At 36.6% G+C, this 18,086-nt stretch overlaps 1 protein-coding gene across 5 annotated transcripts in view; it reads left to right on the top strand.

The window, feature by feature from the left end:
• The window catches only part of Ankrd31 (ankyrin repeat domain 31), a 193,906-nt gene that overhangs the window by 53,856 nt on the left and 121,964 nt on the right, over positions 1-18,086 (top strand). For all 5 annotated transcript variants that reach the window (XM_029561906.1, XM_029561905.1, XM_029561909.1 and 2 more), the window contains exons 7-9: positions 3,444-3,599; positions 12,193-12,335; positions 16,565-16,709. In XM_029561906.1, the coding sequence (XP_029417766.1) occupies positions 3,444-3,599; positions 12,193-12,335; positions 16,565-16,709 (444 nt within the window). The remainder of the gene's footprint in view (positions 1-3,443; positions 3,600-12,192; positions 12,336-16,564; positions 16,710-18,086) is intronic.

Genomic DNA, 18,086 nt, shown 5'->3' with positions numbered 1-18,086 from the left:
TGGCTTTACTCTTTGGTTATACTTTCCTTTTGGGTGTTTAAGACCGTATAGTTGGCCTAAATAAATCAATTTATTTTTACACTTAAGGTCATTTGAGAATCTGTTCCTCAGGGGTTATATGGGCTTGGAAGGAGCCCCTGGCTCCTTTCTTTTACCAGTTCCATCTATGTGAAGATAAGTCAAAGGTCCTACTCAGCCATGCCTGGCTTCACTTGGAAGCATGGAGGAAATGTTTCCTCTGAGTTGACCCTTTGTAGACTGGACACTGGTTCAAGTCCATCTGATGGAGTCTCCATGTCCTTCTTGAACAAGAGGACAGGTGACTCACCACAGTTTACTTCTCAATTTAAAAAAAAATATGATCCCAATCAAAAGCCATGAAGAGATCGTATTGTCTTTTCCTTTTCCTTTATCATTTTGTGTGTGTGTGTGTGTGTGTGTGTGTGTGTGTGTGTGTGTTCATCCATGTGCAGATGCATGTGTGGGTACATGTCAAGGCCAGATTACAACCTTGAGTGTCATTCCTCAGGTGCTGCCCACTTTTTAAAAATTTGAAACAGGGTCTCTTATTGTCTTGGAAATTGCCAAGTAAACTAAATTCACTAGCCAGCAAGGCACGGGGATCTGCCTTCACAGTGCAGGAAGTACAATTGTGCCAATATCCCTGTCTTTTCTTTTTTTAACGTGGATTCTGGGGATTGAACTCAGTTCTTTGTATTTTCTAGGCAAGCATTTTACTGACTGAATCATCTCCCTAGCCCTCTTTTCCTCTCCTCTCCTCCCTTTCCCTCTCCTTTCCCTCTCCTCCCCCCTTTTCCTTCCTCTTCCTTTCTCCCCTCCCCTCCTCTTCCCTTCCTTTACCATTCATAAATGCAAAAGACCTAGAACAGCAAAATGACTCAGAAAAAAATGACAAAGTATGAGGGCTCGCATGATCAGACTTCAAGAATTATTTAGCTATAATAAAAATAACATGGAATTGGCATTAATATGGGAATTAGACCAATGGAATAAAATAGAGTTCAGAAATAGACCCACACATACATGAAAAAGTGATTCTTTTAGAGGCGCAAGGGCAGTATAACAGAGAACAAATGAATACAAAATGTTGACAGTTAAGTTACATGAAGATTAACTTAGCTGTTTATTACTTTATTAAAAACCTTCTTAGGCAAGTGTAGTGTTGAGCCTTGAGTAGATAATACTGAGACATGACCATTCAGGGTCTCTTTAAATGTCCTTGCTCTTCTATAAGATCTTTGTATTTAGGTCACTAGGAATGAATGTCTCCCAGCCCTGCTTGAGCATTGACAGTTTTAGAGTTCCTTGTTAGTTGTTTGCCCAGCTTTATGGTGACTCCTCTTTGTGTGTGTCTGTCAGGGTAGGAGGTTGAGGGCTGTGTGTGTGTGTGTGTGTGTGTGTGTACCTGTGTATATGCAGGTGTGTGTACCCATTTGTGTCCATGTGGAGACCAGAGGTTGAGGTCACATATCTTACCCTATTGTTCTCTGCCTTATTTTTTGAGACAGGGCCTTTCATTGAACCTGAAACTCTCTGTTTCGGCCAGATTCAGTCTCTACCTCCCCATTTCTGGGATTACAGGCATGTGCCACCATGTTCAACTTTTTTTTTTTTTGGTATTTTTGAGAGAGGGTCTCCCTGTAGCCCCAGCTGTCCTGGAACTCACTATGTAGACCAGGCTGGCCTTGAACTCATAGAGATCCTCCTGCCTCTGCCTCCCGAGTGCTGGGATTAAAGGCGTGAGCCACCACGCCCAGCCCATGTACAGCCCATGGGTGCAGGGGATCCAAACCAAGGTCCTCATCCTGGCATAGCAAGCACTTCACCCCCTGACCGGTCTCCCTAGCCCAAGACTCCTCTTATATGTGAGCAGTTTATTTAGATAATGACTCAAGGAACCCTTTATGTAGATTTCCAGTGCTTTTTCTCCACTCTCTTATCTATGGCACCCTACTTTGCAATTAAATTCTAGACCACAGCCTCCCAAATTCTAATAGTCTCCTAAGATTAGTAGGATCACCTTAATTTGCAACTCCCTTCCTCTGCATCACTGTGCTCTGTAAAATGCATCCAGACAGAAAGCCATGGTGATCTCACTGCATTAGTTTCTGTGTACTCAGGGTCATAGATCTGAAGTGCTGGTTTTCTGATGTTTGCAAATAAATCCTGCAGGTATTTTTGTCTGGTTTTCTAGTTGTCTACCCTGGGAGGACAAGTCACTCGAAGTGAGTATCTTCCACAACTTAGCAAAATTGTGGCTTGTGTCTTAATTTGTTATTTTTAACAAATTACATAATTATCATAGCAAGTACCATTGATGCAGACATATTTTAGAGGAACTGTTTTTGTTTCTTGATCGGCATACATATTATAGTGGGAGGATGGTTTGTATTCTTAGGTACAGGAAGGAAGGTAGACTAAAATAAGGGTACCAATTAAGTTTGTTTTGCAGGGAGACCTAACAGAGGGAGCAAAATAAAAAACAAGCTAGTGAAAGTACAGACCATTAAGAAATGTTCTGCATTACTCAGTTACTTTTACAAGGTTTTATTTTGGTTTTTGTGTTTTTTGTTTTTGAAATAGGGCCTTGCTGGGTAGTGCTATGTGGTTAAGCTAGTCTGGAACTTGTGATTCTCCTTCCTCAGCCTTCCTTACTCCTGGGATTACAAGACAGTGCCACCATGTCTGTTCACGTTTATGAAGTTTTTATCTGAGGTAGATTAGCTGGATCAAAATAGGAAAATCTATCGTCAAATTGTCTTGAAATTCAGAAGTCCATTGAATATTGTCCCCAAGAATTAAAGGTATTTGGAGAATGCACATGAAGAGTTTCAGTAGTTTTAAGGACATAATAAGGAATTGGTACTTGGTTTGTATCATCTGGAAAATGGTTTTAATTGTGCCTTGCCTGGTGTAGTAAATCAAAACTATTGAAAAAACCTAGACCACCATTCTTTAATTCAGTTTAGTTATTTTTATTAAAGAGAAAATATATCAATTCCATTTCTGGTATTTCTGGGGTTAGTTTTTGCATTTTCCTTATATGGCACAGAGATAGTCTCCTCATAGCTTTATTAGACTTTGGCCTTTGGGGCATGGTCAAACTATAGCAGGTAATGAATGATTCTAGATTTAAATAATTACTTCCCTAGAATTTTCAAGAAAATCTGTCATCTTATATGAGCACTTTCGTGAGGTTTTAATCAATCTATGCTGTGTATGATGAGTTTTAATTTAGTATAAATATTTTTAAACAGCCTTTTCTACTTTTGGATTTAGATAACATTATAATTGAGTTAATAGATAAAATACTCTTTCATAATATAACTTGCCCTTCTTCCAGTACTGAGTACATTTATAGTCTCTTCCTTCTGATTTTCAAATAAGGATTTTTTTTTCTTTTGTTCTTTCTCTTATTTTAGTGAAAAAGAAGATTTATAACATGAGTCTTTCTAACATAAACCGGAGAAACATTTTTGGAGAGAATTTACTGTATAGAGCTGTTCTGCATAACGATGCTGATTTGGTTCACCATTGCATAAAAAATGGTGGAAAAGTCAATCAGCCAAGTTACGCTGGTAAGTCAGGGTTACCACACACAGTTGTCTGGAGAGTCATTTGTAGTTTTAACTGAACTGCCCCTATGAAAGTATAATAACGTGAGCCTAACCAGAGAGCTTTCTGGTAATTTCTTGTTTAAGTAGCTCTTTATTATCTCCCAAGGGAGAGAATAAGCTGGATGGTATAGCATTAACTTTCTCCTTTAAATATTATGCCAGGTGGGTCATGTGAAGTGGCATTATGCAGAAGGAAGGATGATTCCTAGGGCTGGCTTTGCAAGGTCATTGTTAATATGAGGCTTAATTATGAATGGAGGTAAGATGGGAACCCAGCGGGAAGAAACTGACAGTATACTGAATGAACTATGAGAGAATTTCATAATGTCAGATATACAGAAGGAGTAGTGGCCAGGGAAATGCAAAGAGTATGAAGTAGATGGTGGATAGATTGCTCAGAAAGCAATCTTTCTTTGTGACTGGGTTTGTGGCACATTCTTTGTAGGGAAAATCTTTGTTTTTCTCTGGAGAAGAGTTACTCGTTAAAGATACATGAAAACTTAGTACTGAATAGCACTGGACCAGTCTGGAAGGTGCCTTGGAGTGGCTATATTTTTTCTTTTGTTTTTAGATTTTCTCAGTTCATGCAGCAGTGGGAAGTTGGTGGTAGAGATGACATAGCACATTTCGTGGACAACCAGCTGCTCCTCCAGGACTTAGATTAACAAGGACTGCATCAGCAATGTAGTCATGGTTTTAACAGGATGTTATTCTAATTTACATTATTTTCATTTTTTATTATGTGTGCATTCATGCACACACATGTGCTACAGCATGCATGTGGAGATCAGAGGACAACTTGTGGGAGTCAATTCTCTCTTTCCACTATGTGGGACCCTAGGATTAAATTTAAGAGGTCATCAGGTTTGGCAGTAAGTGCCCTTTCCTGCTGAACCATCTTGCCAGTCCTTAAATCTTATACTCAGATTAATCACCAAGATCCTATAAACCTTGCTTATTTGCTTGCAAAAAACTTACTCTCTTAATTTTAAGAGATTTTAAGAGATTCTTTCTTCAATACTTGCTGTCTACCTGTTTGAAGTCAAGAATGGCTCTAGCTACAGCTAACTTTGACTTTATGGATCATGTCTTCATGCATTTTTTTCCTTACCTTCTTTTTTATGGCAACATTAACACTCTTAGTGACTGTTGCTTGTCTTCAGCAGTTTGCTCACTGCCCCCAGGCACTTCGTCATGACCTTCATGAAAAACTTATTTTTATTTTCCAGGCTTCTTAAACTCTTACTATCTACTTTACTTTCTCCTTTGTATCTTACCACATTTTTAAAAAAATTTCTGACTATCATACCCTTCATAATTAGGGAGAGAGAGCAGAGTTTCCAAAGAATTGTCTGCAAGCCATTTTCATCAGAAATATTTGTTTAAAATTCTACCTATCTATCTATCTATCTATCTATCTATCTATCTACCTACCTATGTACCTACCTACCTACCTACCTATCATCTATCTTCTAACATCTATCTCAATTAATATATCTATCCTATCAATCATCTCTATCATCTATCTATCATCTATCTATCTATCATCTATCTATCTATCCATCTATCATCTATCTATCTCTATCTAGCTATGTACCTATGATCTGTCTTTAAGTTAACAATAGTTTAGCAAGTTTGCCCAGGTTTATTTTTAGCCCTACAATACAAAAACTACTAGCAAGATATGAAAATCAGTGTAGAAGTTTCTTTTAAAAAAATCCAAAAAGTAGAGCTACCATATTGTAAGGTTTTAAATAGGGAAAGGAGAGGATTGCTGTTGTAGAGAGGCATGAATCTTCTCAAGCAAAATAAAGTCCACAGCTTTATGTTGAGGTAGGGGATGAAGGGTGTGCATAAAGTAAACTTCAGCCAACCCAGACAAAACAAGGAGTTTTCTTTGAAGGTCCTTAAGAGAACTCAGGGAATGGGAAGGCATTACAGTACAAGGCCCCAAAACAATGTAACCTGTGAGCTGTGACATGTGGTACATATGGGCATGGTTAGTACATGAAAGTAGTCTGGTGATCTCTGACCCTACTCTAGTGACAGTTGCTAGGAAATGGAATCAGCCCCTATGTGCATCAACAGATGAGTGGATAATAAAAATATGGTGCATGTATACACTGGGATTTTATTCAGCCATATAGAAAAATGAAATTGTGAGTTTCAGGAAAATGACTGGAACTGTGAAATAAGTTAGACTACTAGTCTCTTCTTTCACTCTCCATGTTTAGCCCTCCCTTCCCAGGACCCCCATTTTCCTCATTTCTGCCTTGATAAAAATGGTCTCTTACTATCCTCTCTTGAATGCCTCTCTCCCTTTACCTCCATGGTTACTTTCCATTTTCCTGGCTCCTGTGGTTACATCAGGGCATATGCTCACATATAAGGATTTGGAGCTAAGATCCACAAATGAGAGAGAACATATATCACTTTTCTGAGTCTGTGTTATTTCACTAAGCATAACAGTTTCTGGTTCCATCCATTACCTGCAAATTTCATGATTTCATTTTTCTTTACCACTGAGTAGAACACCATTGCATTGTGTAACTATACCGCATTTTGATTATCCATTCATCAGTTGTGGGGCATTAGGTTGTGTACATTTCTTAGCTATTGTGGAAAGAACAGCCACAAACATGGCTGCACAAATATCTCTACAGTAGGATGAGTCTTTTGGGACTCATCAAGGAGTGGTATAACCTGATCATATGGTAGATTTATTTTTAGGTTTTTAAAAGTTCTCCACACTGATTTCCACAGTGGTTCCACCAGTTTGCAATCCCAGCAATGAATGAGCAGTCCCCTTTCCCCGCATCCTTGACAGCATTTGGTGTCATTTGTTCCCTTAATCTTGGGCATTCTGACTGGGGTAAGATGAAATCTTAAAGTAGTTTTTATTTCCTTAATTACCGAGGGTGTTAAACACTTAACACTTTTTTCTTAGCCATATTTATTTCTTCTCTTGAATCTCTCTGTTCATATCCAAAACCTATATTTTAATTCAGTAATTTGTTTGCTTGATTGTTTGTTTTTTGAGTTCTTTGTATATTCTGAATCTTAATCCTCTGTCAAATGTGTAGCTGGTGAATAGTTTCTCTGCCTCTGGGGGCTTCCTCTTCACTTGATTGGTTATTTTATTTGCGCTACAGAAGCTTTTTAGTTTAATGAGGTTCCACTTGTTGATTGTTGACCTTAATTTCTGAGCAACTGCTGTCCAATTTAGAAAGTCCTTCCCTGCACCTGTATTTTGTAGGGTACTGCCTATATTTTCTTCTAACAGTTTCAGCATTGGGGCTGGTCCCAAAGCATGGGCATGACCCTGTGGGCAGAACCTCACTTGCTTAGGAGACTGAAACTAGTAAGGAGCTCTCGGGCAGGGACAGTGGGAAGGAGCCTAGTCCCCAAGAGGGCCCATGGGGATGGGATGACTGGTTCTACCTAGGTAAACAGGGTAGATGTGAGCCCCAGAGCTGTGCAGATGGGGCTGGGCCCAAATTAGGATTGTGACCCAGTGGGTGGGATCTGACTTACTTCGGAGACTGCAGCTAGTCAGACACTCTTTGGCAGAGGCAGCAGGAGGGGGCCTAGGTCCAAGGTTGCCCTATGGAGACAGGGTAAGCTGGTTCTAACTCTATATTTTATGTGTTTGAGTGTTTTACCTGCATGTAAATGCACACATGTGCATGCAAAGCTGCTGTAGGCCAGAAGAGGGCATTATTCCCATGGAACTGGAGTTTTGACTGTTAGCTGCCATGTTGGTGCTGAAACCCAAAACTCAGATCCTCAGCCTAATGCCTGAGCCATCTCTCCACCTGCTAGGTCTTTATTCTTACAAGTGTCTCTCTTTTGCTGTATTCCAATAGGTCGTGGCATGTTATGTTTCCATTTTCATTTGACTCAACATTAAAAGTTTTCCCTTCTGATTTCTTCATTGACCTGTTGATAATTCCAGAGCATCCTATTTAATTTCCATGTATCTGTACAATATCTAAAGTTCTTTGTGTTGAGTTCTAGTTTTATTTACTTATGGTAGAGAATATATATAATTTTTTCATTTTTATTATGTATCATAATAATAGATACCATCCTTCTAAATGTTGAACTCACTTAATAATTGTTCTGTAAGGCCAGTTCAGTGGTGATGAAGCCTCTCAGTTTTTGCTTCCCTTGGAAAGTTTTCCTCTTTATTTATGAAGGCTAGCGTTGTTAGGATCATATTCATGGTTGGCAGTATTTTCCTTTAGGAATTTTTGAATATATAAGCCCATTTTCTTTTAGCCTATAAGATTTCTGCTGAGAAATCTATTATTGGTCTAGTAGGGAATTGCTTTATATGTGGCTTAATGCTTTTATTTTGCTGATTTTAGAATTCTTTGTCTTGATGATTTGAATATAATATATCTTAGAAAACACCATTTTGGTCAAATATAATTGGATCCCTTCGAGCTTTTGTATTTCTGTGTTTTTTCTAAGCTCAGAAAAATTTCAATTGTTGTTTTGTTAAACATGTTTTATTTTTTACTTCTTCTATAATATCCATGATGTACATATATGTTTGCTTAGTGTCTCATAAGTCTCTTTGCCTTTCTTCATTCTTTTATTTTTTCTTCTCTCCTACATCCCTTTCCACCTCACCTTTCATTTTACCCCTCTTTATCTGACTAGGTTATGTCAGAAGACCTATCTTCAAGATCAAAAATTCTCTTTTGTTTGACCTAGCTTGTTGCTGAGAATCTTTAAATTTTCATTTATTCAAGTCTAAGGTTTCTGTTTGATTCTTTTTTAAAAATTTAAGACTTTCATTACATTAATATTTATTTATTTTATCTGTGCACACCTGTGTATATGTGTGTATTTATTTATGTGTGTGCACATGCATGGCACATGGTAGAGGTCAGAGACAACTTGCAAGAGTCAGTTCTCTTTCCAGCATGTGGGTCATCAGGCTTGACAGTAGTTGCATTTTTCCCACTGAGCCATCTCCTCCACCCTATTTGTTTCTTTTTTTATATTAATTTCTCTTTGTTAATTTTTTTATTCAGGTCATGAGTTATTTGTGAAGTTTAATTGAATCATCTGCATTCTCTTTTATCTCCTTGAGTTTCCTTGAATTCTTTTTCATACATCTCATCAATTTCTTTTTTAAGGGTCTTTTGTTATAGAGTTACTGTGTTTTTCCCACAATGTTTCTTGTTATTTTGTCTTTTTTTTCCCCCAGAGCTGAAGACCAAACCCAGGGCCTTGAGCTTGTTAAGCAAGGGAAGGGCCCTACCATTAAGCTAAATTCCCAGCCCTTTAACCATGTTTCTTGTGTCCCTGTGTTGATATTTGTTCAGTTGTTTTTCAATAATTTTGCTTTTTGTTGCAAAAACCTTTCTCCAAGTGATGTGTCCTAGTGGATTACTTGACTAGAGTATATTTGATTTGCTCTAGGTAAATGTAGAAGTGTGGTTGCTATGTAGCTTCTTCAGTTACAGTCAACATCAGTGATGCCTAGGCAGTAGGAGATCACTGGATTTCTCCAACAATTGGGATGTAGCTGTCATAGGCAACATTTGATTCTTGGTGCCTCTGGTGTGGCAGGCACAGCAGCAAAGGCAAGGTATTTATCACTTTCTGGGAGCTGTGTAAAGGTAGTGCAGCTCTGTTGAGCCATTATTTTGGTATGGGTGGGTGCACTACTTCTGGCAGCAAGGATGGGGTGCTTAGTATTGATGGGCTGCTTGGACCATCAGCTGCAACTGTAAACCCAGGCAGTGATTTTTGTTTTTGTTTTTGTTTTTGTTATTTTCTTATGTGTATGTGTGTGTGTTTGTGTGTATATCTGTGCACTGAAGGCCTCTTGAACTCTAGTTACAGGTAGTTGTGAGCCTCCTGTTATGGGTGCTGGAAACTGAACTTGGGTCCTCCACAAGAGCAATTTATGCTGTTAACTGTTCAATCATCTCTCTAGCTCCTCCTCAGGACACTGCACAGAAAGAGCTCAAGTTAAGGAAGGCCCAACTTGAGATGGGCTCTGTCTCTGAAGTAAGACAATAGTAGAAATTTCCTGGAAACTCCTCAAATTGGACTCAGAAAATGTGAAAAAATGGTGATTTTATCAGAAGTTGTTTAATTTAAAAATATTTAGGGATTCTCTTGATATCTTTAAATATTATTCTTGTGTATGTGTTTATTGGTGTGCATGCAGCGGTCAGAGACAACTTTGCATAATCATTTTCTCTTTCTACCTTTACATGGGTTCCAGGGATGGAACTCAACTTGCCAAGTTTGTGCACCAAGAACCTTTACCAGCTTAGCCATATTGGTATCTTTCTTGGCATCATGTTGATATCTCTCTTGGTATCTTTCTAGTACTGATCTTTCTTTCTTTCTTTCTTCTTTCTTTCTTTCTTTCTTTCTTTCTTTCTTTCTTTCTCTCTCTCTCTTTCATGTCAGTAATGTAGTTTAGATCATTTATGTCTTTAATGAATTTTTATCTGCCTGATCTGTCATTTTCTAGAGAGTTGTTAATACATTTACAGCTATGCTTGTGGAATTGTTTCTCTCTTCAATTATGCCAGTTTTTGTTCCAAATATTTTGAAGCCATGTTTGTATGCTTTTATATGTATACATATACATGTAGTTTTGATCTTAGTATCACTCATGTTATTATGGATGACTCTCATTGCTGGTAATACATATTACCTGAAATCCACTATATATCATATTAAGATCTTAATCTTTTATCTATTGATTATTTGTTATATCTATTTAAAATATGCTTGTCATAGATGACATAATTAAAAAAAAAACATACTGCCAGTCTCTGCCTTTTAATTGAAGCTTAGAGTAATTAGTTTATACTTAATATAAAAGATTGGATTTAGGATGACTATATTTTCTAATTATTTTTGTGTATTTACTCTGCTTTTTTCTTTTTCATTTACAGTCTCTAGGGATTATATGTATTTATAATGTTTTAAAGTTTTCTTTGAGTTAATATTGGTATAGTTCATATAAACTGTAAGAATATTGATTTTATGTAGGTTCATTTATTTTTTATGTAATAGCTATTATCTGTCTTACATTTACATATAGTGTAAATGTCAGAAGATAATGTTATAATTATTGCTTTGAACATCCATATACATTTTAATGAATATGGATGAAAATTTAGAGAAAAAATATACAAGCTATGTATTTAGCATTTTTTGTGCTCTTTATTACTTCCTTAAGACTCTACAGTTTATGTTATAGGAACCTCCTTCTGTGATGTTTATAGTAATAGTTTCTCAGCTGGGTTTATTTTCTCCTTCAGGGAACATTTGGGAATTTTTGCAAACTTTAAAAAAATTTAATACCACAATAGGAGTTGCCACTTGTGTCTGGTGGATTGAAGCTAGAGGGAGCTGTTAAATATTCTATGACACACAGAACAAAAAAGATTTACCTAGCCTAAAAATGTGAATACTTAGAATGAGACACTATGATAGAGACTTATGAAAAGAGTAAGTTAAATATGCTTTTAACATGAAATTTTAGGCTTTAAAAGTATATGATTTATTAATAGATAATTCTATAGCATAACATCTGACTAAAAAAGGAAAAGTATATTTATACAAAGATAAATGGTTTGTTATTTTAATTACTATAAATAGTTTTTGCAAATAAGGAGAAAAAGAAAACATGCGTTTGAACTGACAGATATGTGATCTTGCTGGTTGAGCTATTTTTATGGTTGTACTTTGAATTAGAAATAATACTATTCCCCTCTTCTCTGAAGAAAAATAGCCTGTAACCAATATCCTCTATTAGTTGATAACTGACACATAATAATTTTTTATTTGGGGGAGATTAGAATACTGCTTGGGCTGGAGAGATGGCTCAGTGGTTAAGAGTGCATACTGCTCCTGCAGAGAACCTGAATGTAATTCCCAGCACCCACAACAGACGACTCAAAACTGCCTGTAACTCCAGTTCCAGGATGATTCTATGCCTCTGGCTTCCACAGGCACTGCACTCATGTGCACATACTCACAGACACACAGACACACACACACACACACACACACACACACACACAATTGAAAATAAAAATAAAATAAAGCATTTGTCTTCATATTTTTCCATAGCAGAGTTGAGAGTTAAGAATTTGGCTTTTCTTCGTATATATTCATATATATATATATATTTTTTTTCAGACAAGGTCTCATGTATCCAAGATTGACCTTGTGCTCTCTATGTAGCAAAGTCCCTATGTGACTTTGAACTTCTGATTCCCCACCTCCTATGTGCTTGGATTACAGGCATGTGCCACTATGTCTTGTCTTATGTAGTACTAGAGATTGAACATAAGTCTTTATGCATGCTAGATACTCTACCAACTGAGTGACACCCCCAGCCCTTCCTCATATTTTTTGAATCCACAAAATAATACAAGATACTCTTATCCCAATGCTATATAATATCATGTAATCAGAATACTTTTAAAGAAACTAGACTATTTTAAGAGTAAGCACAGAGCATTACAATGTCAAATAAAATGTCTAATTAAATTTTATATAATAGGTTGGACAGCACTTCATGAAGCTAGTGTTGGAGGATTTTATCGGATAGTACGTGAACTGTTAAAGGGTGGAGCAGATGTAAATATCAAAGGAATGTACCAGATTACTCCCCTACATGATGCTGTGATAAATGGACATCATAAGGTACTTTCATGCTTTTGTTTATAGAACAAATACATTTCTTGTGAATATTAAATATCTCTTTTACCATGCTTCCAAAAGAGGTAATCCATTCCTGGCACTGGGCTTTTTATTTCCTAGCCTGTGGTGTCTAGTTGGGCGTTGTCCCCCTGTTGTAATGCCATCTAAATTATTTTTATACATGTATACGTTTATATTTTAGGAAGCTTTTTACAGTAGTAATGGGTTCCCATGTGAATTTCCAAAAGGCGTTTACATTAGTTATCTCTCCTTCTACTCCCTATTCCACAGTGTTCTCTACCCCATTTAACCCTTCCTGTTTGTTATTCCCCTTCCCCCTTTATAACACTATATTTTATTTCCCCTCCCTTTAAAACTCCCCACCTTGGGCCCCTCTGTGCATTTTCCAGATGAAACACACATATCTAAAGATTCAATGCCAGCATCTACATAGGAGAGAAAACATGTAACACTTGTCTTTCTGGGTCTGGGTTACCTCACTCAGGGTATTTGCTTCCAGTTCCATCCTTTTACCTGTACATTCAGTCATTTCATTTTTAAAGATTTTATGTATTATTTTTATATGTATGAGTATATTGTCTGCATGTGTGTAAGTGCATCCGTGTCTTGCAATGCCCACAGAGGTCAGAAGGTGTTGAATCCCCGAGAACTGGAGTTACAGATGGGCGTTACCTGCTGGGACTTAAACCCAGGTCCTCTGCAAGAGCAGTCAGTGCTCTTAACCATTGAACAATCTCTCTAGCCCCATTTCATTTTTCTTAATAAGTGAATAATACTCTGTTGTGTAAATGTATCATTTTATTACTCTTCAGTTGATGGACATTGTTTCCATCTCCTGGATATTGTGAATATAGCCCAATGAACATGGATGAGCAGGTATCTCTGTAGAAGGATATAGAGTCCTTTGGGTGTATGCCCAAGAGTGGCATGGCTGCATCATATGGCAGATCTCTTTCTACCTTTTGAGGAATTTCCACACTGATTTTCATAGTGCCTGCATCATTTTGCACTCCTATCAACAGTGAATAAGAGTTCCCCTTTCCTCACATCCTCACCAGCACTTGTCATTGTTTGTTTTTTGGATTTTAGCTATTCTGACTGTGGTAAGATGAAATCTCAAAGTAGTTTTAATTTGCATTTCCCTGATGACTAAGGATGTCGAGCATTTAAAAAAAAAATTTCTCAGCAATTTGCAGTTTATTTTTTTGAGAACTTTCTGCTTAGGTCCTTGTCCCAATTTTTATTGGATTGTTTGTTTTCTTGATGTTTGCTTTTTGAATTCTTTGCATGCTCTACATACTAACCCTCTGTCAGATGAATATCTGATAAAGATTCTTTACAATTCTGTTGACTGTCTCTTCACTTTAGTTATGATGTTCTTTGCTCAACAGGCTTTTTAATTTCATGTGTTCCCATTTGTCAGTTGTTAATCTTAATGCCTATGCTATTAGGGCTCTGTTCAGAAAGTCCTTTCCTGTGCCTATAAGTTCCAGTGTGTTCCCTACTTTCTCTTCTATCAGACTCAGGGTATCAGGTCATCTGTTAAAGTCCTTGATCCATTTGGAGTTGAATTTTGTGGTGGGGATTTAGGGGGGCTGAAAGATAAGGATCTAGTTTCATTCTTCTGCATATAGTTATCCAGTTTGACCAGCACCATTTGTTGAAGATGCTGTCTTTTCTCCAAAAGTACACACTTTTGACCTCCTTGTTGAAAGTAAGATGGCTACAGATGAATGAACTTAGATCTGGTCCTCAATTCTATTCCATTGGTCCATGTGTCTGTTTCTGTGTCAGCCAAATGCTGTCTTTGTTATTGTAGCTCTGTAGAATAAATTAAAATCAGGGATGGTGATACCTTCAGCTGTTCTTTTATTAATTAGGATTATTTTGGCTATCCTGGATTTTTTGTGGTTCCATAAGAAATTTAAGATTATGTTTTCTGTTTAGGGTTTATGGGATGTCATGACTTGCTTGTTCTTGTGTATGGCTTGTATGTTCATGTAATTGTACATACTATTGCTTTGTTTCCGTATCTAGCATTAAATCCCATTGTAAAATAGTTTAAAAAACAGAATTCATGGCCGGGCGTGGTGGCGCACACCTTTAATCCCAGCACTTGGGAGGCAGAGGCAGGCGGATCTCTGTGAGTTCAAGGCCAGCCTGGTCTACATAGTGAGCTCCAGGACAGCTGGGGCTACAGGGAGACCCGTCTCAAAAAGACCGAAAAAAAAAAAAAAAAAACCCAGAATTTATGCTGTTGATTCTTAGTAATTTTTAAAGAATCTTTTCCTCTCCTCCACATACAACATCTTTTCCAGTTAGAATGTGTCCTCTACTAGAATTTAAATCTTAACATTTTCAGACTTTAAATTCTTTGTACCATTTTATTATATAGACCATTTGAAATAAAATCTTGAGGTGATGACAGTAATAAGAGTGAATAAACACCGCCAAGTGTGGTTTTAATCCCAGCACTCAGGAGGCAGAGGCAGGCGGATCTCTGAGTTCAAGGCCAGCCTGATCCACATAGTGAGTTCCAGGTCAGCTGGGTCTACAGGCCACCTGGGATTACAGGGAAAAAAAAAAAAAAAAAAAAAAAAAAAAAAAAAAAGAGTGAATAAATCCTAGCAGAGCTTGGGATTAGTTGGGGTTAGGGAAAGTTTTCAGTGCCAAGCTCTTCATTAAATCTGCTTGGTTTTCTAGTGTTTATGTTTTTCATTTCTAGGAACTATTAGGAGTTCTGTTACTGCTGTCATCTTCTTGTTTATGCATCTGATTATGCCATTATTTCAAATACAATCAATATTTTATTTCTGTAGGCCAAAGAAAGAGAAACTTTTCTTTTCACTTTGGACTGACACTGTGCATCCTTACCTCTATTCATAAATTAAGACTCCAGGACTTACTGTTTTTTCTTTAAGGCAGAAGACAAAAAGTAAGAAACATATAAAATATTACATAAGGATCACATCTCTTGATCCATTCCATTTAAGCTAACTTCCAGTTTAAGGAAATACAAAATTAATGGATTAAGTAAAAGTAACAGAAAAAAATGTAATTAACATCTCAGGACATTCTGTAAGAATTATGAAATTAGCCTAAGCACTACCCAAAGTGAATGCTTAAAGGGAAAAAGAGAGAGAAGGAAGAGAATATGTGAGCCATGGTTAGAGTCTGGCTTCCATGTAACAATGTGTGTTTGGGGCCAGTCTGGAGAGTATGATATTCTGTAAGTGCAGTTACTAGTCTACACTATGTAATACTATTTCATGGTCTTGTGAAAGTGTGTTCCTAAGAGGTCTAAATATTGAAGGGTGAAACTCACTATGTTTACAATCACTTCCTACAAAGTCATTCATTTTTGTTTATACATGTATTCACAAACATACATTTGTACAGAAATGTGCATATATGTAGGAGGGGGAAAATTAAATACAAAGAAAAATCATTTAAAACTATGATTTTTAATATTTAATTGATATACTAAAAATTCACTCATAAGAATTACACAATTCAGCTGTTTTTATATATTCACACAGTTAGGTGACCATCACAATCCATTTTTTTAACAAATTTGTATTCCTAAAAGAAAAACTATACTCTCTATCTGGCACTCCCTATGGACTCCCAAGTCTTCCAACTGTTAATCTATTGTCTGTCTCATGATTAGATTGAAGCTGTGGGCTTGGGGAGGAAAACTGGAAGGGAAAAATATCATTCTCATCACAACATGTCCCTTCTTTCCCCTTATTCCTTTTACTCTATTTTCTCCTTTTTCTTCTCTATTTATTTTGGTTCTTTTGTCAGAGAACAGTTTTTTTTTTTTTTTGTAGAAAAATTATGTCTCAATAGCAATTTCCTTATTGGACAAAGATTTTATAGGTAATCCCAGACTCTCACTTTAGTGTTGCTTAGAGTTTTAGGCTAACACATATTTACAATAATATACCCTTTATCTGGGTATGGTGGTGCACACCTTTAATCCCAGCACTCAGGAGGCAGAATCAAGAAGATCTTTGTAAGATCAGAGGCCACCTGATCTACAGTGAGTTCCAGGCCAGCTAGGACTACAGAGAGACCCTGTCTCAACAAAACAAAACTTTCTCTATATATATTAACTTTTGAAACACACACACACACACACGCACACACACACAGACACAATATACCCTTTTGACTCCATCATATAAGCACTCTGTTTCTTTTTCTAGGTGGCAGAGTTGCTTCTTTTGAATGGAGCTGATCCATTATTTAGAAGTGATCATGGAACGTGTGCTTTGGATGAGGCCAAAGATTCATATATGAAGAATCTCCTTAAAAAATATGTTCCTAAATATAAAAATTGCCATGTGTCAGGTAAGATTGAACCACTCTATTGTAGCTGTTGACATGTTAATAGAGTTAACGAAATTGGATTTAGCATCATGGAAATTAAATTAATTTTTTCATAAGTTTTGAGAAAGTACACTCTTTTTTAAAAATCTTTCTTCATTTGCTCTTTTTAAAAATTTATTATTTTTATTTTATGTGTACGAGTATATTGCCTGCATGTATGTGAGTACACCCGTGTCATGTAATGCGACAAAGGTCAGAAGAATGTGTCGGATTCCCCTGGAACTGGAGTTAAGGATGGATTGTAGCTGCCATGTGGGTGCTGAGAATCGAACCCAGGTCCTCCGCAAGAGTGGTCAGTGCTCTTAACTGCTGAGCCATCTCTCCAGCCCCGAAAGTACACTCTTTAAGTAAAACACGCTGCCTTGTCTACAAACACAGATAAGGGTAGGACCCTAAAAGACAAACAAAAGACCATGCCTTTGCCTAGGTTGTGCATGCTGACAACTACACAATCTTTTAGAAATTGTTGCTTTTTCTCCAACAATTCTTTGATTAAATTATGTAATATGATAGAAATTATAATTAGTTCTATCCACTTCAATGAATGTGGTATTATTTATATCTAATCCTTAAGAATCTTTTCTTATGGCTATACTTTTACTTTCTATTTATTATATTGTCAAAGAGTATGAAATAATTTGATCTATGAGTATCAATAAAATATTGTCTAAAATAATTTAAACACATGGCATATTATATACTTTTTTAATGCATGTGTTAGATTGTTTTTGGTAACATCACTACATTCCTCTGCTCAGAACTCTGCAGCAGTTCTCCAATCTTTAAAAAATCTAGCCTTAATTTTTTAAATTTAAATAAATCAAGAAAAATTAAAAACATAGTCTTGGAAGTGATATCAATGCATATTCTATTTGTTAGAAACAAATCACTAAGTCTGGCTCTTACTCAAGGAGAGAAGACATAGGCTCCATATTTTGAAGAAAATTTCAAAACTAATTTTGGACATACTTTTGGAACAACTGCATTGAACCCAGCCCTGCTTACATTGCTCTACTAACCTTTACCTCTAACACTTAATGTATCAGTGCATTAGGATGTTTACTTACTTTTTATTTTAAATCTTCCTTATGTAGAATTTAAGCTCCTGAAGGAAAGAATCATTTTCTCCCTATGAATACTAAATTGCCATGTACATAGTAACCCTTCAACAAATATTTGTTGAATGGTGTGTAAGTATTTATTTTTCTTAAACTATATATTTTAAATTTTTTACTAAATTTATTTATTAAGTGTGTATGCATATGTATGTGTGCACATATGTACCACAGTATGCATGGGGAGGTTAGGCAACCCATGTAGGTCAGCTCTCTCCTTCCA

Source organism: Nannospalax galili, unplaced genomic scaffold, assembly GCF_000622305.1.
Source record: "Nannospalax galili isolate Female #2095 unplaced genomic scaffold, S.galili_v1.0 scaffold1054, whole genome shotgun sequence".
In the NCBI taxonomy this organism is placed as follows: domain Eukaryota; kingdom Metazoa; phylum Chordata; class Mammalia; order Rodentia; family Spalacidae; genus Nannospalax; species Nannospalax galili.
This window is presented reverse-complemented; position numbering and strand designations above follow the sequence as displayed.